Source organism: Hippoglossus stenolepis, chromosome 13, assembly GCF_022539355.2.
Source record: "Hippoglossus stenolepis isolate QCI-W04-F060 chromosome 13, HSTE1.2, whole genome shotgun sequence".
Classification (NCBI taxonomy): Eukaryota; Metazoa; Chordata; class Actinopteri; order Pleuronectiformes; family Pleuronectidae; genus Hippoglossus; species Hippoglossus stenolepis.
The window spans coordinates 2,190,830-2,217,732 of NC_061495.1; the positions used below are offsets into that span (position 1 = coordinate 2,190,830).

At 44.4% G+C, this 26,903-nt stretch overlaps 1 protein-coding gene and 1 long non-coding RNA gene across 4 annotated transcripts; one reads left to right on the forward strand and one right to left on the reverse strand.

Moving 5' to 3' along the window:
- Positions 1-1,424: 1,424 nt before the first annotated feature.
- ankrd44 (ankyrin repeat domain 44) lies at positions 1,425-26,336 on the forward strand. 3 transcript variants are annotated; one of them, XM_035175618.2, is made up of 28 exons: positions 1,425-2,001; positions 6,344-6,427; positions 7,481-7,559; positions 8,038-8,108; positions 8,591-8,791; positions 9,903-9,990; positions 10,792-10,934; positions 11,278-11,490; positions 11,926-12,004; positions 12,093-12,207; positions 12,303-12,385; positions 13,597-13,705; positions 14,274-14,342; positions 14,673-14,813; positions 15,023-15,088; positions 17,965-18,076; positions 18,499-18,570; positions 18,860-19,061; positions 19,423-19,510; positions 19,588-19,705; positions 20,110-20,332; positions 20,417-20,504; positions 20,596-20,679; positions 20,758-20,903; positions 20,991-21,073; positions 21,356-21,438; positions 21,582-21,673; positions 22,846-26,336. In XM_035175618.2, exons 1-28 carry the CDS (start codon positions 1,975-1,977, stop codon positions 23,109-23,111), a joined length of 3,225 nt encoding a protein of 1,074 aa, XP_035031509.1. In that variant the 5' UTR covers positions 1,425-1,974; the 3' UTR covers positions 23,112-26,336. The 3 variants fall into 3 exon arrangements, with proteins under 3 accessions (XP_035031509.1, XP_035031510.1, XP_035031511.1); XM_035175619.2 differs by having other exon boundaries at positions 1,426-2,001; positions 13,642-13,705; XM_035175620.2 differs by having other exon boundaries at positions 1,426-2,001; positions 22,943-23,124.
- LOC118120552 lies at positions 11,830-13,523 on the reverse strand. The gene is made up of 3 exons (XR_004698223.2): positions 13,405-13,523; positions 13,083-13,143; positions 11,830-12,499 (listed from the first exon to the last, which is right to left on the reverse strand). It is a non-coding gene; the product is annotated as an uncharacterized LOC118120552 (long non-coding RNA).
- Positions 26,337-26,903: the final 567 nt, after the last annotated feature.

Below are 26,903 nucleotides of genomic sequence, written 5' to 3' on the forward strand. Positions count from 1 at the left end.
CTTTGACCCAGATTTTCCAGGCAGATGCCACCAGGCCCTGGGCCTTGTACCACTGCTACACACATATATATATACACACATGTACATTTATATAGATATGCACATATATATACACATTCATACATTTAAAACTTTTTTTTAAATGCAGCTGTTTTGTAGTCATGTGTTGTGTAGTGTTTTTTTATTGCATTAAATAAAACAAATGGTTTTCAACAATGTGTCTTCAGTTACGGATTTGTGTTTCGTTGTTTCATAAAAAATAGTTATTAAAAGTTGCCGTGTTTTGTGTTTTCAATGTGTGTGTCCAGTCACGTTCAAGTAATTAATAGTTAAACGTTATTTCTGAAAAGTTGCTGTTAATTGTGGAACAGTGTTGTGTTGTCTCTCATTTTGCTCCTCAGGACGTGAACATGCAGAGATGACCCACATCAGTCTCTTCTCCTCACTTCCTCATCGCTCTGTCTATTCATTTTTCATGCATGTGTGTGTCTCTGTGTGTGAGTGTGTGAGTGTGTTTCTGTGCGTGTGTCTCTGTGTGTGTGTGTTTCTGTGCGTGTGTCTCTGTGTGTGAGTGTGTTTTTGTGTCTCTGTGCATGTGTGTCTTTCTCTCTCTCTCTCTGTGTCTTTGTGTGTGTGTCTCTCTCTCTGTTTCTCTCTGTGCGTGTGTGTGTGTCTGTGTCTCTGTGTGTGCGCGTGTGTTTGTGAGTATGTGTGTGTCTCTCTCTGTGTGTCTTTGTCTGTGTGTGTGTGTCTCTCTCTCTCTCCCTGTGTGTGTGTCTCTGTGTGTGTGTGTGTGTGTGTGTCTCTGTGTGTGAGCTCTGAGTGTGTGCATGTTTGTGAGTGTGTGTGTGTCTCTCTCCCTGTGTGTGTGTGTGTGTGTCTGTGTCTCCTCGTGTTCTCTCTCTCTCCCTGTGTGTGTCTTTGTGTGTGTGTGTGCGTGTGTCTCTCTCCCTGTGTCTCTGTGTGTTCTCTCTCTCTCTCTCTCTCTTCTGTGGTGTGTGTGTGTGTGCTCTCCTCTCTGTGTGTGTGTCTCTCTCCCTGTGTCTCTGTGTGTGTGTCTCCCTCTGTGTGTCTCTCTCTCTCTCTCTCTCTCTGTGTGTGTCTCTCCCCCTCTCGTGTCTCTCTCTCTCTCTCCCTCCCTGTGTGTGTCCCCCCCTCTGTGTGTCTCTCTCTCTCTCTCTCTCTCTCCCTGTGTGTGTGTGTGTGTCTCTCCTCTCTGTGTCTCTCTCTCTCTCCTTGTGTGTGTCTGTGTGTGTGTGTGTGTCTGTCTCCCTGTGTCTCTCTCTCTCCTCCCTGTGTTTGTGTGTGTGTGTGTCTCTCTCTGTGTGTGTCTCTCTCTCTCTCTCTCTCTCTCTCTCTCCCCTGTGTGTGTGTGTCTGTGTGTGTGTGTGTGTCTGTGTCTCCCCCTCTGTGTGTGTCTCTCTCTCCAGACGGGGGCAGCAGAGAGAGGAGCTTCTTGTTGATGCTGGAGCTTCTTCTGCACCTCCGCGCGGAGCAGCGACTTCCTGTGAGACCCGACCCGGCTGCCAGGCTGCTTCTCCCGGCGGCTCGTGTCTCAGCTCACCGGGGGAGGAAGGAGCTGCCCCCGCGGACCTGTGGGTGCTGCGCGGCTCTGGAAGCCACCGGGGAACCCAGCACAACCGGCTGCGGCAGACGCGGTCATACATGTGGGCTGTTCACACCGGAGGACCCGGCTCCTGTTCCTGCTTCCCCGCCTCCCCGCGACCCCGGGGCGGCCGCACATAGCGTCAGTGGAGCGGGGCTGATGGCCCTGGTGCTCGGCCCGGCCTTCATCATCATCCCCCGCCTGTGCCGCTGCTAGGGAGCTACGAGCGGCCGTTTCCGTTAGCCGGGGCGTCGAAGGGCAGAGCGGGTCCGGGCGGAGGAGGAGCCCGGGTGTGGGCGCAGCATCGCCCCGGTGCATGGTGCCGCGGAGCCGCAGGGAGTGGATGAGCCGCCGGAGCTGACCCGGAGATGGCGGTCCTCAAACTGGCCGAGCAGGTACCGGAGCTAGCCGCTGTTAGCTTAGCATCACCCCCTCTGCTCGGGATACGTGATTTTATCTTTTATTTATGACTCTTTGTCTCTTTGTGTTTTTACTCCGAGCGACACGCAGGAAATAAAACATGATTATTATTAATATTTAATTTCCTCCCGAAGCTGAAACAGTTTTAATGTTCAGATGTCACACACACACTTCCTGTCGTTACCTCAAGTAACTGAGTACTTTTACTCAACTACTACACTTGCATCATGTACTTTTACTGGAGTACTTTCAGTACTTGCTTCTGTGTACTTGTACTCTCAAGCTCCCAGGGAAACTGCAGATATTCATTTGATCTTTGATTAATCAGCTGATTGGGATTTAATTGATTACCTCACAGGGCCGTATTCACCTCCTTCAAGGCCCCAGGGCCAACACTCGTTAAGGGCCCCCCCCTACTAACCCTGACTGTTCTCATCACTTTCATTATTTCCTCTGATACGACCACAATTTTAGTTACGAAACAATTATTAAACTGAAAAACGGCAAATCCTCACATTGTATAATGACACCGTAACAGCGAGGGGCCACATTGCAGGTCCCTTAACCTTAGTTTGGGAACCGCTCTCCCCCCCCGGCCTCCCTCGTGTAAACTCAGACTGCAGCGGAAGTTTCCACCTGTTTCAAAGGATTCACCGTGGTGAACGTGTTGGTGAACGTGTTGGTGAACAAAGCTCAGCTGGGATCTGAGCGGGTCTTTGTAGAAAGAGATGTGACACAGCCTCCTCGGCTCAGTCGTATCAGATCTGATGTAAACTTCAAGGAGGGGAGAGCAGTTTTTTTTATTCTGGAACTCAGGGACTTCCTGTTGTTTGCAGACAACGTGCTGATGAAGATGTCTGATAACCGGATTCGTATAGATTCTTCTCTCTTGTGTTTGCTGTGTTTCATCATGTGCTGATCAAGTGTGAGTCACATGACGCTGGGCCGTCGTCAAATCCTGTTGAACATATGAGAGTGACTCATAACACGCAGCTTGTGTCCTTAATGAAAAGTCTTAAAAAGCAGTGAATTCAATAAAGGGCCCCAGAAGATACTAACAACTCCAGAATTTAATTTTACTAAACACTTCGATTGCCTCTCGTAGACCGGAAGATTACTTCTAACCTTTTAGCTTTTGTGCTAATTTTGTGTGTAGTTTCTTGTACGTTTGTGTCTCCTTGTGTCGTTGGGGGATGTTTTGTGTCTCTGGCATAGTTTTGTGCGTCTTTTGTCTCGGCTCTTTCGCTTCCAACAGTCCACTTCACCCACGGGCTCCGGACTCTCTCTTATTGAGAGAAGGATTAATGACGGTTTAGATTTAGCGTCTCGCTGACGGGAGAAGCGGCAGAAGTGCGTCGTGGACTCCGAGGCTGCAGGAGACGAGCCGGTTACAGGCCTGTCCCCTCAGGCGTGAGACCAAATCAAGCTCTCTTGTGTGATGTGCTGGAGGCACATGACGTTTTTTGTGTTGCATGTTCGTGTGTGTGTGTGTGTGTGTTCGAGAGACTGTGGAATGAGAACCAGGCTAATCTGATGGAGGAAGTTTGTTTAGGGTAGAAGTGGAAATCTGTACGTGCTGGTTCAGAGGTGACCTTGCTGTAAACAGTTCATTGTTACTGGTCACTAACTGGGTTTGTGTGACACTGGTTAGGTGAAGGAGAGATGTTATTGTGTGTGTGTGTGTGTGTGTGTGTGTGTGGTGCAACAATGAATTCTTATGTTTGAGATATTGTTGGATAATCTGCTGGTGGAGCCTGGCTGATAAATCTGTAAGTTGTGCAACTAGAGGAAAAAAAACTACACTTCCACTGAAATATACTACAAGTGCTGTTGTGTGCCAGAGAATTTCTAAAATAAGGAGAACTCCCACTCTCTTGTGTAGAGGGCGCTCACAAAGTTCCTGTCCTGTCAGAATCAGTCCTAGATCCTTAACTGACCAATCAGCACGCAGTAGCAGAATGAATTTCGTCATATAGGAAATGTGAGCAAAATTGACCCTATAAGACCTTTTTTAATTTAAATTCTGAAATATAATCGATACTAGTCGGAGGAGCGACGTCTTTTTAAAGCATCTTCATCAGGTCTTTAAATAAACAGATTTGACGCATCATCACCTAACAAGTATTAGGTGGTTTTGTCTGAATCAGTTTTGTGTTATTTAAACCGTTTTATTGGTCTTGATGATCCCAAACAGTTGTGTTAGTTTTGGAATTCACTCTCTTACACTCTCACTCATTCCTTAAATCTCCTCCTGTGTTTCTTGTGCCGTCACCAGACTCCCCAGCTCCCTGATCACAGACGCAGCACTGTGACGAGGGGCCAGCTCAGTGTGTGTCTGTGTGAGTTAGTGAGTGCATGTGGAGCAAGGAGAGAGTAAAGCTGAAGAGGCCAAATGCTGCTAAGTGTCAGCTGCTTCTTTTAAAGGAGCAACCCCCCACAACTCTCCTCTCCTCGTTCACTACTTCTACACTTAAGTGTGTCCTTCCTCTTTCTCTCTCTCTCTCTCTTATCAGCTCAGCTCAAGTAAACGCAGATTAAACCTGAGTCGCAGATTAACGGCTTTGAAACTTCAGTGTAAATGTTGAGCGTTGCCTGATCACCAGGAGAAGACGGGAGAGTCGCTTCCTCCACCATCACTCTCCCCTGTAGCTGATGTATCTTTGGAGGCTTTGTGTTTGAAATGATATCGACCCTGTTTCTGAAATCGTTTGAAATCGTTTTATCAAATAAATAGAGCAGCAGGTTCACACTGTGGGAAATAGGTTGTGAAAATAATATGATTTGGTATCGGAAGCAGAACTCGGATACAAACGTGTAAAGCTGCCTGTTACCGAGGAGTAAGAGGTAAGACGTGAAGTGGCGTTAGACCAGAGCTGAATTCATGAGGTGAAACACAGATCAGATGAGGAAGTGGTATCGTTCTGGGCTGTTTTTAAAGCAGAAGTGAAAAGCTGCTCTGCGGTTCCTCTCTCTTGTTTCTGAGAAGAAGTGACTGTGCAACAGGAAGTGAAGCGGGAGGTGACACGAAACACACAGGAAGTGAAGTGAGGCTCGAGCCGATTCAGATCTAACCTGCAGCCCACGTTTCTGTCCCTGCAGAGGCTCAGACGCTCGAGGTCTAATGCTCAAAGAACCAATGTGGACGAGGAGGTTGAGTCTGAACCATTGATGGTGTTTCAGTGTTTCTCTGTGGGGGAGGGCAGCCTTTTAACTTTGCAGAAGTTTTACATTCATAAAAAATCTTTATAATACACTAACGGAAAGAAACACAGAAAAAAACTCATGTTTCATTTAGCGGGTAATTTACTGTTAACTTTGCACTTTGATAAAACATTTTGAAATGTGTGTTTTTACTGCCCTTTAGTTCGAGCTGGAGAATAAACACTTGCTCTTTAAGTCACTGACATGTTAAAGACCCTCATGTTGAAGTTGCACCGCAGGTTGTTTTTTTTTGCCTCCCCTCCATAAAAAACCCACAATGCTCTGTGTTGCTATGGCCTCTATTTATCTCCTATCTGTGATCCATGAAAGAAAATAAGGGCCTCAGAGACGCGACCTCCACACAATGCCCTTCATTAAAGCCTCCCCTCTGCTCAGACATCTTATTCTTATGATCTGTATCTACACAGGATTCTCTGCAACTGTTTCTCTGTTTGGTCCTGTCTACATATAAGAAGTTAAAAGAGTGGGTCAGGGAGCAGAGCCGGAACACTACACGTTGGAAAGTCAATCAGAAGAAACACAAACAAGTAAAAGCAGAAGTATGACACCTGCAAATAGATGCAAAATTACCTGGAAAAAGACACAAAACAACTATTTTTATTGATGCAAATCGACCACAGAGATGCTCTTCCCTTCAGTCGGTGCCCAGGGGCCCTTTTTCTCATGGCCTGTCCATGTTCACATTAACTAACCCTCTCTGCTCCGTCTGTAAACTCAGCAGCTTAAAGTCAAGTTCAGAGCTTCTTGCGCACACACACACACACACGCACACACACTCTTCCATACCGTGGGAATAAGGATCATGCTCGCTCTCCTCTTGTGTGATGTCCAGGAGATATTCTCTCTCCAACATGTAGTGAAGTCATGTCTCGTTTAGATCCGTGCGTGTGTGTGTGTGTGTGTGTGTGTGTGTGTGTGTGTGTGTGTGTGTGTGTGTGTGTGTGTGTGTGTGTGTGTGTGTGTGTGTGTGTGTGTGTGTGTGTGTGTGTGTGTGTGTGTGTGTGTGTGTGTGTGTGTGTGTGTCACTCACACGTTGCCTCTGGTGCTTGTTGCTGAACGTCTTTCTCGCCCCTCTTCTGTCTCTCCTCTCTCCAGCCGCCTCTCATCCAGGCGATCTTCAGTGGAGACCCTGAGGAAATCCGTATGCTCATATACAAGTCTGAAGACATCAATGCTCTGGTGAGGAAACACAGAGCTGTGGGATCTGTCTTTGGTTCGGGGACGACGCTCTTAATGAGTTTAAACCCACCTGAAGAATTGCATTTTATTACACTTTAATAACTAAATATCTATATCATGACAATACCTGTAGCTCTGAAAAAACATCTTGTAATTAAGTGATCCATTTCTCGTTACTCAAGATGTTAATTAATGAACAGATGTAAAGTTAAAAATATAAAGTACAGATTCTGATCCAGGTCACGAGTAGCTTTTCTGCTCAGAATTCACTTAAACTGAAACTTCAGCCTCCACTTCCTGTGGTACCCGGCAGGAGGAGGGTCAAAGGTCAAGAGGCAAAGGTCAAGAGGCAAAGTTCAGAGAGTGTGTGTTTGTTTCCATCAGCACATGTGGGTACAGATGTTTCTACAATGTCCACACATGGACTGGTCTTCTGTCCCGCTCTCTCCATCTCTCGTGTTCAATCTTGAACATTGTCCACTTGAGACGGGTTTAGTTGGAGAAGGTCGGCCCAGTCACATGGTCGGGGAATTCAGCTTTTTCTGTATGAACTCATGCAATCATATTTAAGAGGGATGATTTAACACTTTATTTATAGAGAACTTTTTTAACACAAAGTACAAAGTTCTGCACAACTGAAAACAAATAAGTGTTGTTGTATTTCTGCTCCCTCATCTGTCCTAGAAAAAATACTTTGGTGTTTACTCCATTTGTTTTGCAGAATGAGGCTAATTTTAAAAATGTGATCAACTAATAAATTATGATTATTGGACTTTTTTCATCCTGGGGGGAAATTCACAAGGTACCAACAGTTTGTAAATTAGTTAAAATGACCCCTCCCCTAGCTATAGAATCATAAAGTGATATCCTCTTATATATATATATTAATAACTACATTCAGATTAAATATGATAACATGTTTTGATGGTGATATACTTTTGAATACAGTACTTCACCACCGCCTCCTCTCACTCTTTAACCACAGGACCTTTTAGAATAAAACTTTCCTGTGTCTCTATATTCAAACACCAACCACCTGACTTCCTCCCTCAGGATGCAGAGAAGCGCACGCCGCTCCACGCAGCGGCGTTCCTGGGCGATGCCGAGATCACCGAGCTCCTCATCCTCTCTGGTAAACTCCGTTTTCCTCTTCGCCTCCTCGATGCGTCTTTAACTTTTCACGTCTCGTCTCACTGACTCGTTTTCAAACAGCCCTGGAGATGTGATGTTATTTTAAACGATATATTCTTCCTGTTATGTTTTAGATTCACATCTTATTAAACGCTACATTCCCGACATTCCTACTAATATTAGCCTGCTATTAATATTAATTATTGACAAACATCCCATGACAAGACTCTCTAACTTCCCGTCCTTGTGGCTCTTTAGCCCCAAGACTATTTGTTTCCAGTGAGGAAAATAAACATTAACAACAGGGACCAGAAACAGTTTATAGTTTCAGAGGCTGATAATCTCTCTAAACAGCTGCTGACTAGTTTTTGCAGAAGCTAATAGTTAATGTGTCGGGGACGATTTTCACCCACGTTCACAAAAGTGATTAAATGAAATGTTTTTGCATCATGTTCATCGCTCCTCTTTCCTCTCTGCAGGAGCACGGGTCAACGCCAAAGATAACATGTGGCTCACCCCTCTCCATCGTGCTGTGGCATCCCGGAGCGAAGTGAGCGCACACTCGCACACACACAGACACACACTCACACACACAGACACACACAGACGCACACCTCCACATCCCATCCTAAAACAACGACTCCTTGCAGTGAGTGGGACACAGATTTCATGGGGCTCGTGATATTTACCTGTAAACAGTTTTCAGCCTCTCCCTTACTGCTCTGCCACATACCGAAGTTTTATCTTTGTCATCTGGTTCAAAGTCATTATTCAGCAACCTTCTTACACCTGCCGTCCAAACAGGTAGAACAACATGGCTGGAATAACTGAGTGACGGAGTTTAGAGGTGGTGTGTAGTTCGTTCACAGGGGAGGACGGTATGAAGTGTTGTTTTTAATGGTTTCACCTTCCAAAGGCTGCGTCTGAAATTATTTATTTATTCGTTTGTTTGCGTTAATGTGATAAAGGATAGGAATCCCACTGTGTGATCTTTTAACCAAAGCAAACACTCGCTCTTTGATTGTTCCTCAGGAGGCCGTACGAGTTCTGATCCGTCACTCGGCCGACGTAAACGCTCGGGACAAGAACTGGCAGACGCCGCTTCACGTCGCCGCCGCCAACAACGCGCTGCGGTGCGCCGAGGTCATCATCCCGCTGCTGAGTAGCGTCAACGTGTCGGACCGCGGTGGACGCACCGCCCTGCACCACGCTGCCCTCAATGGCCACACTGAGGTACTGCAGAGTAACAACCAGAAGTGTTTTGTCCTGCATCCTGTCTGCAGAACAGCGTCCACTTTGCTGCGTGACGCTGACACGTATGCGTTGCGTTAACGCTCGGGTGTTCCCAGCGCAATTATCATAACAACAACAATCAGTTTCATGATTGGGACACTCATAACCGGCTTTTGTGCTAACGTGCCAGGCTAGTTATCAATATGATGCAATAGAAGCACAGGAAATAAAATCCACAACCACAAGAACACATATCAGGTTATTAATAATAATACGATTATAAGTGCTGCACAGAAAACAAGTGGTTAAAATACAGAAGGAAGTAAATAAACATTAATATTAATAACAATAGAGAAAGGAACAATGATAACCTCGCCTCCCAAGTTAATTCAGGAATATGCCTTTTGAAAAAAGTAGGTTTTTAGGCGAGATTTGAAAGAAGACAGCGTCTCAAACAGGCTTGTTTCCTCAGGCAGTTAATTCCAGAGCCTCGGGCCCTGAAGAGCCTCGTCTGAAGATCACAGGCTGCACAGAGGTAAATAGGGCATTAAAAGATAGGAGATATATCCTGGGGCCAGACCATGAAGAGACTTAAATGTCATCAATAAATAATAATACAAATTTAAGAGAGCCATTGTTAAAACGATAAAACAGGTGTGATGTGATCATTTCTCTTATTTCTAGCTATTAACCTCTGGTTTCGGTCATTGGGTCCAACATACATGTGCTAATCCTGCGTTTACTGGTGAAGTTCACCGATAAACAGATGCGTCCCTCCTCTGTGGATGTGGTTAGGTGATGTGTTTGAAGGAAACACGTGGGTGCTCTTCATTCTGAAACACTCCTCGCAGCAGGTAGTATTCACGGATGTGCTGAATCTAAAATTAAGAATGAGAGGGGGCAGATTTCTGGAAATCTGAATGGACGGCTTCTCTTTTCCCTCCTGAGTGTTTATGCAACAGCTGAGCCGAGCGATGTGTTTACAGTGGCGTTACATAAAGAGCATCACCCACACACAAACATCCTCACATCCATCCTCGTGCGTCGCACACGCTCTGCCTGCTGCTACAATCATTCAAACTCCAATATCTGTTACTCTTCTCTCTGTCAGATGGTGAACCTCCTCCTCGCGAAAGGAGCCAACATCAACGCCTTCGATAAGAAAGACGGCCGAGCGCTGCACTGGGCAGCTTTCATGGGTGAGGGAGACAAAGACGGAGTTTGTTACAAGCATCTCACACACCCTGCTTTTATTTCCTGGAAGACGACTGATGCAGATGTGCGCGGAAAAATGAATCAGTGGCTCATTGTTAGTCCCCGAAAACCCGAAGGAGCTCGAGCGAACAAACGAGACAGAACAGAACACAGAAAGTGGTTCGACACATTTAACAGGACAAAACCAAATGTCTCGCAAATTATGTTTAAGATAAGATAAGAGAATCCTTTATTAGACCCACAAGGGGGACATTTGCAGTATTACAGCAGCAAGAGTCAAAACGACATCAGCAAGTAATATGTAACATGCAATGCTTAAGTGTAAGGAATTTATAGAAATATGCAGTGTGAGGATATGTACAGTGAATGAATTAGTCAGATGAATACAGCTCAGTGAATCTTGTACAGTTCAGACTTAATGTTCAGTAACTTTAGTAAAACGTCATTGGAAAATTAAATTCTTCATTCAATAACAATAAATAAACAGAGATTGATTTATCGATAAAAGTTCAAAATACATTCTGCCAATAAAACAATATTAATTAATTATATTATATATATTATATTAATATTAAGTAACATCTTTGTTAATCTGACAATTTATTGGAACAAACAATCAGGAAACAATGAGCAATGATGATTAATTATTAGTTTCAGCTTTAATATCTTTTTGGGTCCTCAACAAAGTTGGTGGTTAAATATGCAAACACAGATTTTAGTCTCTGCTTCAGTTAACTCGTCTGTGATTCAAGTCACTGAACTGTTCTCTGGTGCGCCCCCTGCAGGCCATCTGGATGTGGTGTGTCTGCTGGTGAGTCAGGGGGCAGAGATCAGCTGTAAGGACAAACGGGGATACACCCCCCTCCACACGGCGGCGTCCAGCGGACAGATCGCTGTGGTCAAACACCTGCTGAACCTGGCTGTGGAGGTCAGAGAACACACACACACACACACACACACACACACACACACACACACACACACACACACACACACACACACACACACACACGTTCGTATTGTGTGATGACACTTGTTTACGTACATTCCCGAGAAATTGTCCAAAATGTCTTCACTCTGAACGTCCAGAACTCAAACTTGTTCCCAGTGAAGACAAACACTAACCCAAATTGGCACATGGTCAAAGTTTAACAAACACAGAAGCACTTATTGTGGTGGACACACACAGACACACACAAAAATGCATAACAACACTGACTGGGACATATTTGCGTGTCCGTGACAACACGTCCGCTCTCCTCTGACCACAGATAGACGAGTCCAACGCCTTCGGGAACACCGCGCTCCACGTGGCCTGTTTCAACGGTCAGGACGCCGTCGTGAGCGAGCTCATCGACTACGGCGCCAACGTCAGCCAGCCCAACAACAAGGGCTTCACCCCGCTGCACTTTGCCGCCGCCTCCACGCACGGGGCGCTCTGCCTGGAGTTCCTGGTCAACAACGGGGCTGACGTCAACGTCCAGGTAGGTCGACGGGACGTCTTCCTCACGTGAGCAGTCAGAGCTGCTCTCCTCTTCATTCTTCTGGTCTGTTAGTGCAAACACTTTGGTGCAGGGTCAAATATATTGATTTTTAAATGGACCACACACACACGGCTGTATTCACCTCCTATGGTTTTTACCCTGTGGCAAACATGTATTTTTGTGCCACTATTGTCCCCCATCGCAGTTTAATGATTTCCACGAGCACCAACCAGTTCCCCACAGAATCGTCACATCTATTGATGGAACCTTAAAATCTAACTTTATTAATTCTGCTGAGTAGAAAAACAACAATATCCTTTATATCAATGTAGATGTTAAATGAATGTAAAGAAATAACTAAGATGTTACTGTTATTACACGCGTTTCCTCAAACTCAAAACTAAAAGGTTGTGTGTGTTTTAATTTCCTCGTCAGAGTCGCGATGGGAAGAGTCCTCTTCACATGACGGCGGTTCACGGACGCTTCACTCGCTCTCAGACCCTGATCCAGAACGGTGCGACCTCGTCGTGCAGCGTCTCTCTCAAACACACTCGAAGCGTTTTCTCCCTTTTTTTTTTAATAATGAACGTGATCTTTCCCAGGTGGGGAGATCGACAGCGTGGACAAGGACGGAAACACCCCTCTTCACATCGCCGCCCGCTTCGGCCACGAGCTCCTCATCAACACGCTCATCACCAGCGGAGCAGACTGCACCAGGTTGGATTTGATTAACTCCTGGAAAAATGTGTTTTTAAACACTTTTATGAAACGATATTCAGCGAGACTGTTCTTCTTCTTCGTCTCCTCCGCAGGCGAGGAGTCCACGGGATGTTTCCTCTGCACCTGGCTGCCATGAACGCTCACTCCGACTGCTGCCGCAAGCTGCTGTCCTCAGGTAACGCTCAGGGGCACCGAGTCGTTCCAAGTAGATCCAGTCTCATGGTCAATGTCGTGAAACCTCAGCCGCCAGTTTATTAGGTACACCTGGTTAACTCCATCTCCAGGAAGGCTGTACTGATCAGAGGTGTTGATTCAACGTGATGGTTATTTAATATGGTGAATTATATTGTATCGATCTTGACCCTTCAAACTGTAAATAACTGTTAGCTGCTCGACATGATCAGATTTAAACAATCACAGCTAATATCTGATAGTTTAAAGTTACGTATCCTAAAGGTTTTTTTTAGTGTTTTATGTTAAAACCTTAATTTCAGGCACAAACTTTACGTGTAGACTAAAAAACTTTATACTAATACAATTCTCTGTGTTTGGATGTTATAGTTCTCACAGATATATTGTGTTCTTGTTTTATTATATATTTAAACTCACCACTACGTGTTATGTGAAATAAAAAATGAAGCTAAGCTCAAAGCAGATTCAATAAAACTACTGTGACTCACTTTGGTCTCTCACATGAACTAATATAAAACTGTGGGTTTCTTATTCAATATTCTGACTTGATGAATCTGCAGTTTTCACCACTGCACCAGGAGTTAATGTCTTATTGACACTTACTGAAAAGTTTTCCTGTTGCTTTATGGCAATGAAATCATTTTTTTATTTATTTTAATAACCCATTGCAGATACTTCACCTCTGTAGGAACAAAGTTTGATTCCTCCTTTTCAAACGGCCTCATTCAGACTGTTGTTTCACTATTAGAGCCAAATAAATAATTAAAACCATTACTCCCAGTGCCTTCATCTTAAAAATACAGATGTTTGAGGGTTATCACTATCACGATGTGACAAAAATCATCTGGTATGATGAAGATGGACAATATGGCACATTTGTATTTATTGCAGGTACAGTTTTTAAACTTCTTAAAAGTTCCCATAGAAGAAGCTGAGTTTCTTTATAGACACTTTATCATCTGTGACCTTATGATGACTTATGAGTTACTGTCTGTAACTTACATCTCTGCATGTGTTGTCCAGTCTATTCATCACGCACCAGCATCTCCTAACCTCCTCTGTCCACCTGTCTTTCTCTCCACTCCCTCCTCTTCCTCGCTCCGGCCGCTGCCCCTCCTGTGTTGTCTGTCCTCCCTCCCTCCCTCCGTCCGTCCTCCCTGCCTCCCTCTGTCCTCCCTGCGCCGCCCCCCTCAGGTCGGAGGTTTAGCATAATGTGTAACGACTCGGTCCTCTCTGCAGGCTTCCAGATCGACACCCCCGACACGCTGGGGAGGACCTGCCTGCACGCTGCGGCCGCCGGAGGGTGAGAACCGTTCATCACCGTTCATTATGGGACACATGGCTGAATGACAAGTTTGTGCACTCCAGGGAAAAATATACATATTGCATATTTTACATGAAGACAGACTTAAAGGGTCCGTGTTCACGTAGAGCTTCTGCTGTCCTCCAGCTTCCACCTCGCTCAGTCTCTGTTCCTCTCTGCTGCCGCCGTTTGAATCCAGGGACAGTTGATTGGCCAACTAGTCTCAGCTGTGCCAATCAACTGTCCCTGGAGCTGCTCACTGAGCCCCCACTATCACTTCATGAGCTTAAACGACCTTTGTGAAAAAGTCCCCTGATGAAACTGTATTTAAATTCACAAGATCCAGATTGTTTTTAAAGATCTGCACCGGATTGCAAACACAACTAATCCTGTTCACAAACAAAAAAATGTACAGGGGTGAAGACATAACCTCCTTGGTGGAGTGTATATATATAATATTATATAATATAATGTGTGTATATATAATAAACAGTAACTGTGGTGCATCATTCTAATTGTTCTATAGTCTGAAGTGTCTGTGTGTTTCTGTGTGTTTCTGTGTGTGCAGTAACGTGGAGTGTGTGAAGTTGCTCCTGAGCAGTGGAGGAGATCACAACAGGAGAGACACATGTGGCAGGTGAAAGAAAATATGTTCCAGTTAAAACTGTTGTTCATGACAGTGTCGGTGTTCAGATAATTTGTTGATTACTGGATAATTGTTCATCTGGAACTCGTCCTGTGAAACACTAAGTGGCTGCTGATCTATTAACAGATAACACAAGTATAATTATATAAAATATATCCTCATTGTTTAAGTTAGAATTGATGAGAAAATATTCTAAATTTATAAATGTTAAAAATGTTTTGAGAGGATAAACACAAGATAAATTTATAATGAAAATGATCTTTGTACTATTAGAGTTATTAAACCGACGAGTTGACCCTGACTCCCGCTGTTCTTCCTCAGGACTCCTCTTCACTACGCCGCCGCCAGTCGTCACTACCAGTGTCTGGAGACGCTGGTGGCTTGTGGCACCGCCATTAACGTCACCGACCAGTGGGGGCGCTCTGCCCTGCACTACGCTGCGGCCTCGGACCTGGACAGGAGGTGAGAAGTGGAAGAATTCATTCACTGACAACATAAAGTCACTGTTACTACATATCACACCTCACTGTTTCCACGGTAACTGCATCGACAACTATGAAGTTTACGATGCAGCGTTCGGCCCTGAAACCCTGAGTTACTCCTCCCACTTGTAGTTTGACTGTGTTAATGATTTAATCCTCTTTACCCCCCCTCTACCCTCTGTTCCACAGGCGTCGTGTGAATCTGGAGCCGGAGAGTGACGGGGTTCAGGCGGAGAGAGAGAAAGAGGCCGGACTGTGAGTTCACACTGAAAGAAACACAAAGAAACATGCGTCCAAACTGTACAACACACTAACAACAGCTGTTTCAGACAGAACACAGGACAAGTGTATTTATACTTAATTTAGTCACTTGTCTTGTCACCTGTCATATATATGTAAACATAAATATTTACCGTGTGTGTGTGTGTGTAAAACGTGCTTCCATAGATACTAGAAAACAATACAACTAGGGCTACGTTGTAGCACTAACGTGCCCGAGCTCATGCGTTTTGAAGCCTGCTGCGGTTAGTGGAGAGAGCGATCAATGACCAAGCGCATGTCTCTGCGTTGCAAATGCGTTTTGGGGCTCTGATGTAGCGTGAGCAATTTTGTGTCAATTGGACAATGTTACAACAAATCAATGTTCACACTGATCAATAGGTGGCGCTATGACCCTGCACTGATATTAATAAATGGAGCTGGTCAGGATTGTGATCATAGGTCAGTAGTTCGGGGCGGTTGGATAATGCAGAGTGGATTTACAAAGTACTTCCTGTTTCATGGTGAATCAGTAGGTGGCGCTATGACACTGAGGAGATATTGACACATAGAGCTGTTCAGCCTTGGACTATAATCATGTGACAGAAGTTTGGCGGTGATAGGACGATGCACACTGGAGTTATGACAACATCGTCTCCTTTGGCGAAGGATGATCCTTCGCCGCAACGCAATGTTTACACGGTTTGAGGAAATGTCACAATTCTGACCATGGTCCAATGACGTGTCTCAGCTCATTTGAGCTGTTTATTGTTAAGCAGCCAGGAGCAGTGCATCAAAGTATAAAACATGTCACTTCCTGTCGCCAGCAGGTGGCGCTGTGACGATGAGTCAATATAGATTAAATTGTCACCACTTCTGAGCATGTTGAAGGATCAAGAAGCCAAATCATTTGGGTTAGAATAATAATAATAATAAGAGCCAACATTAACTTCAATCTAAATGAAATATGTTGTAAGAATTTAGATATTATTGTTATAAATCATTGTTATTATAGTAATTGTTAGAGACAGACTGTTTCTACAGTTTCCGCATTTGTCCACCAGATGGCAGTGTTGTACTGTTGTTGTACTGATTATGCCGCGGAGGGGGGGGGGACCGGGAGAAACGGCTCCGAACCACGGCCACTAATCACGCACTACATTCCACGCCATCACGTGCAGCGCTGTCAGCATCACTACGCACAGACTGATCTGTTCCGGGCAAAAACAAAAAATCTCCATGTTTTTGAGATGACGTCATTTAAACGTCGAACGTGTAACGTCAAAAATAGGCGACTTCCTGTTGTGTTGTTCCATAACGCTCCGACATAACGCCTTTTTTGTGCCACTTTGTATATATATTCATATATACAAAGTGGCACAAAAAAGCCGTACTGTTGTTGTACTGTTCCTAGAAAAAAAAAAAATGAAAAAAATATGTATAAAAATATACCACTAAAGCCAAAATGGTGGGCTTCCTGTTTGGTCTAGCATATCTATCCAAGAGACTTATTTGTTTGTTATGAAAAGACACATGTCCCCATCGATTTTTGTACATGTCGGCCAATCGTGGTGTCGGGGCTGCCCTTTAGGGGGCGCTAGTCAGTTATTTTGCCACGCCCATTGGCAAAATAACTTAATAATTCCTTAAAACCATATGAATATTTTCAGGGGGGGAGTGTTGATACACAAATGTAGTTTGAGGGAGGTTGAACCTCGAACACTGAAGTTACAGCAATTTCGTGTGTCACGGCGAGTTGATGAACTTTGACGCCACGCCACTATTATGGCGTTTGACGAAAAGTCACAGTAATCTTATGCCTTCATTATCTTGAGACCCGTTTGCCACAGTTTGATATGGCTGCAGTAAGTGGATGAGGAGGAATACATCCAAGTGGAAGATGCAAAATGGCGGGCTTCCTGTCTTTTTTGTTTGTCTGGTCACGATACACCTGGGCTACGATTTTTGTGAAGATCGGTCAAAGGGAAACCTAGGGGCTGCGTTCCAGGGGGCGCTGTTGAGCCATTTTGCCACGCCCATTTCAAATTACTCCAGAATACGTACATTTTCACCACTTTCTAATTTTCTGCAAAGTTTGGTAAGAAGTTGAGCATGTTGAAGCCTCAAAAAGCCAATTCATCTGGGTCACTATAATAAGAATAATCCTTACAATTTCAAGAGGGCCTCCCACCGTCGGTGCTCGGGCCCTAATAATAAAAGTGGGATCAATCCACCACAGAAATTAGTTCTAAACGCAGGTTTCAGTAACAAAGCTCAACGGATGTTTGAGGAAATTACTGAGGATACTTTTATTTTACGAAACAAGATGTTTCATGTGTTTTATGTTCCACAGTGAGTCTGAGTCTGAGAGAGAGAGGAAGACATATTCATCTGTTCTTCTTCACGAGCTGTGATTGATTATCACAAAATCTCTCTCTGTGCACACAATCATTACACATCTGCAGAAATCATCCAGTCCATTGACAACCTAATGTGTGTGTGTGTGATACAGAGCCAGAGAAATTAAAAACAGAGACATAAACACACTAAAAACAATAATATAGAAACACGAACCTGACACACAAATCACCTGAATATCAGTTCACACACATTTTAACTGGTTTTTCAGTTGATTCCACATAATCAACGAACCTCATCGATGATGGTCGATCTTTGGTTTGATCGTCTCATGAGCTCGATCCCCACTCGTCCTAACGTGTGTGTGTTGGATATGTAATATATTAAACTGATCGGACATGAGCGAGCGAGCACAGAGACATGTTTAATTCATCATGTCGTCAGTGTTCAGCACATGTGAGCTGCCGGCTCTTGAGTCTCCATCTTGTTTTCACGGTGACACGTTTGTGTTCCAGATGTTTGGAGTTCCTGCTGCAGAGCGGAGCGACGGCCTCGCTCAGAGACAAGCAGGGCTACAGCTCGGTCCACTACGCCGCCGCCTACGGACACAGGCACTGTCTGGAACTGGTCAGTCCACTCACTCAGGACACATGGGGGAAATATGTGTGTTTTTAATATGTGAAATATGTTTGTGTTGTTGTGACTTCAGGCGATTCTCTGCATCTGCTCTCGTCCCATTTTCGCTTCAGACCACGCAAACGCATTCCAGGGCCTCGTGTCCTGGAATCATCTTCACGCTTAAATGAGACTAAAATCATTTTTACAAAGCGTCTTAAAGTTTTAAGCTGTTTCCAAAACAACACTGTTAACTGAACATGAAATAAAAAGGTGTTAATGCAGATCGTGGGTTTAATGAGTTTAATCATCACTCGTTAGGAACATCTGAACCTGCAGAGATTATTATTTACTCGTTTTATCATCCATCATTTGATGATATTATAAAATAATTTGAAAATAAGAAAATCAAACTTTCCTGTTGTGACCCGCAGCTGCTGGACAGAGACGACAGTCGCCATGACGACCCTGAATCTCCGAGCGCCAGGAGCCCGCTGCACCTCGCTGTGAGTCTCAAACCAGCTCCAAGGTTTAACCAGAAATGATTTCACTTTAAAAGTTTGATTCCTTTCTCTGGGAGGTTCCGATGTTTATGATCAGATTTCTCAGACTAAAGCTTCAGGTTTCTTCTTCCTCCATTTTCCTCCTGCGTAGTGTAAGATGTATTTATTTCAACAGTAAGGCTAAAAAAAAAAGATGTTGCTTTAAGAGTCGATCAAACGAAAAGTATAAAATCAGATAACGTAAACCACGTTTCTCTGAATGGTTTGTTTCCTGGTCTGTGTCTTCCTGCAGTCGTACCACGGCCACGCTCAGGCTCTGGAGGTGCTGCTGCAGGGGGAGCGGGAGGTGGACCAGGGGGACGAGGTGGGGAGGACCCCCCTGGCCCTGGCCGCCCTCCGGGGCCACACTGACTGCGTTCACACCCTCCTCAGCCAGGGGGCGTCGCCGCGCACCACAGACACGCAGCACGGACGCACCCCCGTCCACCTGGCAGGTGCGTTCAGCTTCATGTGGTTTTAGCAGCAGATTGATGTTTTGGAATCAGACACGTTAACGACCACCATGTTGTTTTTCACATTTATGTTATTTTTCCTCTTTCCCAAAACTTCTTCTTCTTTTAAATGTGAAAACCAACTTCCTACTCTTTCAGGAATTCTGGGTCGGATCCGATTCGGTTTCTTCTTTTTAATTATAAGAAACTTTTGAAACTAGATTTAAAAGACACTTTGTCACTATGTATAAGATCTGGTTATTATCATTTTTTTGTTTGTTGACGTTTTATCTGACAATTAATAAAGTTTCTGTTTGTGCCTCTCGCTCTGTTGCACCCTCTCTCTCTCTCTATCTCACTGCAGTGATGAACGGTCATACGACGTGTGTGCGCCTCCTGCTGGACGAATCCGACTGTGCAGAGCTTGTGGATGCTGCCGACTCTCAGGGACAGTGAGTGATCGTCCCTCTGTTTCATTTCTCCTGCTCCTGTTTCTCAAACACACTAACCGCCTGCTCCTCGTCTGCAGGACTCCTCTGATGCTGGCGGTGGCCGGAGGTCACGTAGACGCCATGTCGCTGCTGCTGGAGAGGGAAGCGAGCGTCAACATGGCGGACAACCACGGCCTCACTGCTCTGCACCTCGGGGTGAGTTTTAAACCGTGTGTTGAAAAGGTCTTTGGGTCGAACAGACTTGTACATCAAAGTCTCAAGAAGAAACACAAATTCTGTCTGTCCAGACCAAAGACCGTAAATAAAGATGGACGACGTGTCTCCACCACGTACCGCTGTTATCTTGAGCTGATGGAGATGATTTGACGTCGTGTCGTCCATCTTTATTTACAGTCAGTGATGTGAACCAGTAGCTTCACAGAAGTTTGGGAAAGAGAAGCAACGTAAAACCAGATGATTTCTACTAAAACAATTTATTTTTAAGGTTTTAAAGTTTGTGCAAACTAACAAATGCAGTAAATTAAAAAAATGGAAACCGACGGGACCACACGTCCTGTTTATCTTCTTCAATAATGCGCTGACGTCGATGATGTGTGCAGCTGCTGTGTGGCCAGGAGGAGTGTATCCAGTGTCTGTTGGAGCAGGAAGCCTCCGTTCTACTCGGCGACTCTCGGGGTCGCACGCCCATCCACCTCGCCGCGTCCCGGGGACACGCCTCCTGGCTGAGCGAGCTGCTGAGCATCGCCTGCTCCGAGCCGCCGTCCCTGCCGCCGCTGAGAGACCACAGCGGATACACGCCGCTGCACTGGGCCTGTTACTACGGTCAGTGTCCACTAACACACACACACACACACACACACAGTGTTGTGTGACTCTTTACTACACACGTGTGTTTTGTGTGTGCAGGTCAGGAGGGGTGTGTCGAGGTCCTGCTGGAGCAGAAAGGTTGTCGCTGTATCGATGGAAACCCCTTCACGCCGCTGCACTGCGCTGTGTGAGTCACGCGTTAATAAATCATCAGCAAACTTTATTAGTGTCGTTCCTGTTTGACACCAGTCGGTGAACTCCTGTGTTCACATCTTCAGGGTGAACGACCACGAGCCGTGTGCGTCTCTGCTGCTGGAGGCCATGGGGTCAGACATCGCCGGCTGCAAGGACGCCAAGGACAGGTGGGTCCTGTGTGCGTCTGTGTGTTGATCATCACTGTGCCTCCACCTTCGTCCCTCACTCCTCCCTCTCTCCTGCAGGACTCCTCTTCACGCCGCAGCCTTCACGGGTCACGTGGACTGTGTCCAGCTGCTGCTCTCACACGATGTGACCGTCGATGATGTGGACCAATCAGGTCGCACGCCACTGATGATGGCGGCTGAGAAGGGCAAAGTCGGGGTCCTCGGTACAGACACGTTTTTTTCTGTTGGCTGATTTATTCTAATCACTCAGCTCCAGTATTCTGCAGCTCATGTGTGTTTTCTGTCTCCAGATGTGCTGTTGACCGGCGCCAGCGCCAAAATCAGTGCCACGGACAAAGATGGCAACACGGCCCTGCACCTATCCTGCAGTAATGTAAGTGTCCACAAGGGGACGTGTATGTTTCGTTCATCTCTTCCCAACTGAGTTTCTCCAACATGGAGGTTTAATCACCAATATTTGATGATAATATCCTGAATTAATCATTAAAACTGACTTGAGCCTGTAGAAAATGGATAAAGAGATTAATAAACAACTATAAATGACAGTTTTAGAACGAGGAAGAAACACTTATTTAAAACCCGCTGATGCGACACTGCCATCCGACCTGTCCCTCGACTTCAGAGCTGGTTGTAACTCTTCGTCTTCTCTCCGCAGGGGAAGGAAGACTGTGTGATGTTGATCCTGGAGAAACTGACGGACACTTCGCTCATTAACGCCACGAACGCAGCGCTGCAGACGTGAGTGTCCAAATCACGAAAGTGTTATTTCTCTTTATGAAATAAGAGTTTGAGCCGGTAGATGTGGAATCAGCCGCAGGAGCAGAAACAGTGTGATGATATTTCACTGGTAAGAACTGGTTTCACTTGTCCGTTTCCCACAGTCCTCTCCACCTGGCGGCGCGCAGCGGCCTGAAGCAGGCGGTGCAGGAGCTTCTGTCCCGAGGAGCCAACGTTCAGACGGTGGATGAGAACGGTAGGACGCCGCCGCTCGGCCCTGATCCAGACGATTCTCTGCTTTTAGAGTAAAGCTGCACGTCGCTGTCTGGTCGGCATGAACTCAGCTTCACTAATGAAACGTTCTTGTTTCTGTTTGCTCTGCAAATGAATCTTCAGAATAAGAGGGTTCCCACTGGTCATGGAGGTCAAAGGATTTTAAAAAATGCGTTGGAACATTTTATCTGAGAGGAAATGAGGAGGAGACGAGAGAGTATTAGTCATATTGATGATTGAGTCATTATATTACGGGAATAATGTAATTTAATGAGAAAACGTCGACTGATCTTCTGATGTTCTCTCTGTAAAACGACAAGTAACCTCAATTCTTCATTCTTGTAACATTACCACTTTATTCTCCTAATTATGTACGACAGTAAAACAATGGATTAAATCCATTTAAACCTTTTTTTTTAAATTCAGAATCTAATAAATAGTCTCGTGTTTTAAACCAGTTCTGACTAAACTGTGATAATGTGGGAATCCTCATTGAAACTGTTTCTGTGCTGCTTGTTTGCTCGTCCTGTGTCATCAGATACTTTAAAGTCCAACTGAAATTTACATGTATTTATTTTGGGTAAAAAGTAAAAGTAGAAATTCATTATTCATTGCATTCAGCAAAAATCAATGTCTGGTGTATTTAAAAACTCAAATGCTGCATAAAGCAGAAGTCTGTCACGTGTCATCCTGCAGCTTCTCTCTGAGCTGACGTCACAGCTGAAGCTCGACTGCAGAACATTAATGAAACATGAAAACATCTGTAAACATCTGTAAACATCTGCTGATCCTCTTTTCTCTAACGTCACTAAAACACTCGACTCTTCTTCTGTCTTTCATCTGTTTCTGATGATATTCAAACACTCTATTTCCGTCCTTCTTAGAAATATAGATTTAAAATCCACATGACAGTATTTTAGTTTTCAGGAAGTTGTGTGTGTGTGTGTGTGTAGAAGAGATTTCAGTTGGACTTTATCAGAACGCGTTTGTTTCCCGTCCCGACGGCAGCTGGCTGAACTCTAATGGAATGCTGCTCCGTCCCTTTGTCTCCTGCTCCTGCTTCGCCTCCCTGCTTCCTCCTCGTCCACGTCTCCTCCTCTTCCTCCCTCCTCCCTCCCTCCCTCCCTCCTCCCTCTCTCTGTCTCTCTACCTCAGGTCTGACCCCCGCTCTGGCTTGCGCTCCGAGCAGAGAGGTGGCTGATTGCCTGGCTCTCATTCTGGCTACCATGATGCCTTTCTGCTCCCCTTGCAGCTCCGGGGCCCCGTCCCCAGGCGCCCTGCTGAGGCACCTGCCCCACCCGGCAGGAAAAGGCCCCGGCCCGGGCCCCGGCCCTCGGGCCCCTCGGAGCCCCAGGAACCCCTCCAGACCCTCCAGTGAGGGAACCACAGAGAACGACTCGGAGGACTCGGAAACCTTCTGACCCTCCGGACCGACTCGACCCTCCGACCTCCACCTGACCGTTCTTACCCCCGATGGCGACGCTTCGTGTGGAGACTTGGTGGTGACGCAGAGAAGACACGGAGCAACATGTCCAATATTAAACCAAGAAATAATCACATGAATAACTGAGAGAAAACATACAACTTAATAATTTGGAAAGTATTTCAACTCGACTTAATTAAAATAACTTCAAATTATTTCATAACGTCACAGGGCGCCGAACGGAAACTGGAATTTCCAGGATTTGTATCATTTTTAATAAAAACTCAAAATCCCACTGACGTCTATAACAACTCTAATAACTACAAATTATAAAAACATTATGTTGTGTCGCTCACTTCATGTTTTAATAATGATGCTAGTTTTTAAAAACAATTCAATATTTATGTTTAATCAACATTAAATTGCCCCAGATCTTTAATCATTTAAATATTATTACTGATGCATCAATGAAAAATAATCAAAACTTAATAATTTGAATCATTTGGAGTTAATTCATGTGATTATTTCTCGTATTGATTTAATATTGAAAGTTTGAGACAAACGTCAGCGTCTGACTCTTCTGCTCTTTCTACGGGAACATGTACAGAATCTTCTTCAGGTCGGAGGAACGACCACATCATTTTTTTTATTTGTGCCCTTTTTCCAAAAAAGACAAATTTATATTGAACAAAAAAAAAAGCAGATGGGAGCGGAGTGAGGAGCGAGCGGCTCCGGCTGAAGAGGACTGGGATCTGGACTCTGGTCCTGCATGTTCCACCAACACGCTTCGTTCCTTCTCCTCACGGGTGCTTAAATCCAAACCGACCTCGGTACTCAGTCTCTGATTGGCTCAGAGCCGCAGAGACTCGTTTTGTCTTAAAAAAAAAAAAAGAAAAAGTCAAGAAAAAAAAGCCATTTTTAAACTGTTTGTACAAAATGAAGTAGATCGTTAGGAACGTTCAATGTAACTTTAACCTTTTTATGAGTTCAGCTCGTCGTTGCACCAAATATTTGACTTCCACTCGCGAGAAGGTTCGTGAGCAGCAGAGCTCGATTTTAACTCTTTTAACAACTGAAGCACAAAGTGGGATTTTACTGTGTGACTGTGACGAGCTGAGGCTGGAAGGAGACGTTCACCGCTTCAGGGAAGAGGAAAACATCCCAGTTCCTTCACGTCTTCTCCACACGTCTGTGACTTCGGACTGAAAAGATCTCGACTGTCACGAAGGGTTGAGACGCTGAGACGCTCGAGGTCCACGGAGGATGAACCTGGGTCGATCCGCTTAAACTAAACTTCCATTTCACTCTCATCTTCATTACAGTCCATGAGATTTACAATCAAAACCAATGAAATTCATATCAACAGAAATGAATTAGCTGCTCTGTTGATAACTGATGAATCGTTTCAGTCGTTTTTCAAACATTTTCAGTTTCCAGATTCAGTATTCAATGTTTTTATTTGATCTTGAGCTTCGGAACAAACGTCAAATTTAAATAAATCTTAAAAAACATGAGCTCGGACTGTGGGAAACAATACGAGACCAAATTACAAGTGGTGCTTAGTTTTAAATTCATGCTAATTTGTTATCGACCTTTGTGTCACGCACGTGAACGATGCTACAGAGTGAAACTTCTGGTAAATGTCTCCCTCTCTGTTTGACGTAGAAATGACAGGGAGGCAGATTTTGGCCTGACTGCGAATCCTCGACTTGTTTCCTCGTCCACGACGACGCTCTGGATCATTTTGTTTATCATGGGTGAGAAACGATGTCACGAGGGAACTGGGATGTTTCCCCTCTGATGAACACAGGGTTCGTGCAGACGTGACGGACAGACGAGTTTATGCATTTTATCCTGTGGCCTGAAAAAGGCCTCGTGCACTGTCCCGACCCCATGTTTGTTTCCTGACCCGTCGTGCACACGTCTGTCCAGCAGGGGAGCCGGCGCCCGGGCAGCGTGAACTGTCCCCCCCCCCAACACAAAACCCAGATCGTTCACGAGACCAAACTCAAGTTCATTGTTGTTATTTATGATCAAATCAAACATGATGGTACAAATGCTGCCAGCACTTAAATGTAGAATAACACAGGGCCTTGACCCCCCACCCCCCCGTCTGTCCACCAGCTACGTGCCATCGTCTCCAACGTGTCCAGTGCCTTGATGTCCATCACGGTTTCTTTTACCACGTGTGTTAGTCGATTCTCACGTTCACCAAAAGTACAAAATAATGAATTGAGGAAAAATACGAAAAGATAAGATGAGAAATAAATGTGTTTTCAGTTCGTTCTCCGGAGTCGAGACGACGACGTTCAGACGAAGTGATGTTTAGGTTTTCCATTTTTTTTATTCGAGTGAATCCTGAAAATAACGAATCTTTGGTGGAAACCTGAAAACCTGAACTCGCTGCCACTCGAGATCATTTTATTTTGTAGTTTTGGTGAAACAGTTTTTCATAATCCGAGCGGTGCTGATTGAGGAGTTTGTCCTTTAATGCTGATGCTTTTCTGAATTTATCTTAATCTCAACAAATCAAAACAGACGTCACAAACCGATTTGTTCTCTAATGACAGAAATCTTAAAACCTCACAAAATTGTAATTTAACTTTTTAAAGGCATAAAACATTCCCCACGCAGATGGGACTTGTAGTTTTTAAGCAGACCTTATGGTTTGTTTTGAGCTGCAGATTAATACACATGAGAGATTTGAAGGATTTGTTGACTATAAGAAAAACAGGAAACCTTTCCAGCCTCATTCTTTTCAGTTGGTCGAGTGCGTTTGTGTTAATTTAGGTACTGATATGAAATTAAAACCTTTTGTACATAATGTCGACGTAAAGCTTTGTATGAAAAACACGAGCACAGAGTGACGTCTCCATCCTGAGCGGCTGAATACGAACAGTGTTTTTTTTTAATTTGAGTTATTAAACGATGTGTGTGTGTGAATATTAACTGAGTTTATTTTGAAGTGGCTGCAGTGAAACGACTCTTTGACGTCTGATGGACACATGTTAAGAAGCACAGTGTTTTTCTGCTCCACTGTCCCTGCTGAGACTGAATCTGTCTGCCAGTATTATTATTAATTATTAATTATTAATGAGCTTCACCAGTCCTGACAATCGTCACGTCTCTGATGAGTTTCTTTCCAGTTCCTGATGCAGTACGACATGTTGAGGGCTGTTGGTCAGCGACACTTTGTTTTATATAAACTGGTCGATTATACAAATCTTTTCTGTCCATGTTCTTTTGTTTTTCACTGAATCGTACGAGTCGTTTAATTCTCGTCAGAGTTTTATTTCTACTGAGGCTGATTTTCTAAAATTTAAATTCAGTTTTTCATTATTCAGTCGTCTTTAGACAACAAATAAACAAGGGGGGGGGATTCCACAGCTTTTATAAAAGGTTCTGCCACTAATTCAAATATTTCTCTATTTTAAATTATGCAGCTTTAATTACAAGTATTGAAGCTGCAGCAAACGAGTTTTTACTTGTTTTATAATTTGATAAAGTTGTCAAAAAGTATAAGGCACAAAAATGGACGATTTGTAAAAGTCACAACTTGTTGAATAAAATAACTTCAAGTGATAAAAGTAAGTAAAATAATGGTTTTTAAAGTCAGAACAAACCAAAAATAACTTATTTTCCATCATTTAGAAAAATGTATTTCATTTAATTTGACTCATGCGGTTGTGATCGTGTTGAGCAGAAGTTATTTTGAATATTGATGAATTAATTTCATGTTTTGTGATCAGTTGTTTTGGTAAATAAAACAAAATCAGAAAATAATGAACAA

Excerpts from the sequence above, each read along its gene's own strand:
- ankrd44 (XM_035175618.2), top strand. The coding sequence starts at position 1,975 with ATGGCGGTCCTCAAACTGGCCGAGCAG. Across the intron at positions 18,571-18,859 it reads GGAGCCCGCTGCACCTCGCT|TCGTACCACGGCCACGCTCA; the intron begins GTGAGTCTCAAA and ends GTCTTCCTGCAG. Across the intron at positions 20,333-20,416 it reads GCACTGGGCCTGTTACTACG|GTCAGGAGGGGTGTGTCGAG; the intron begins GTCAGTGTCCAC and ends TTGTGTGTGCAG.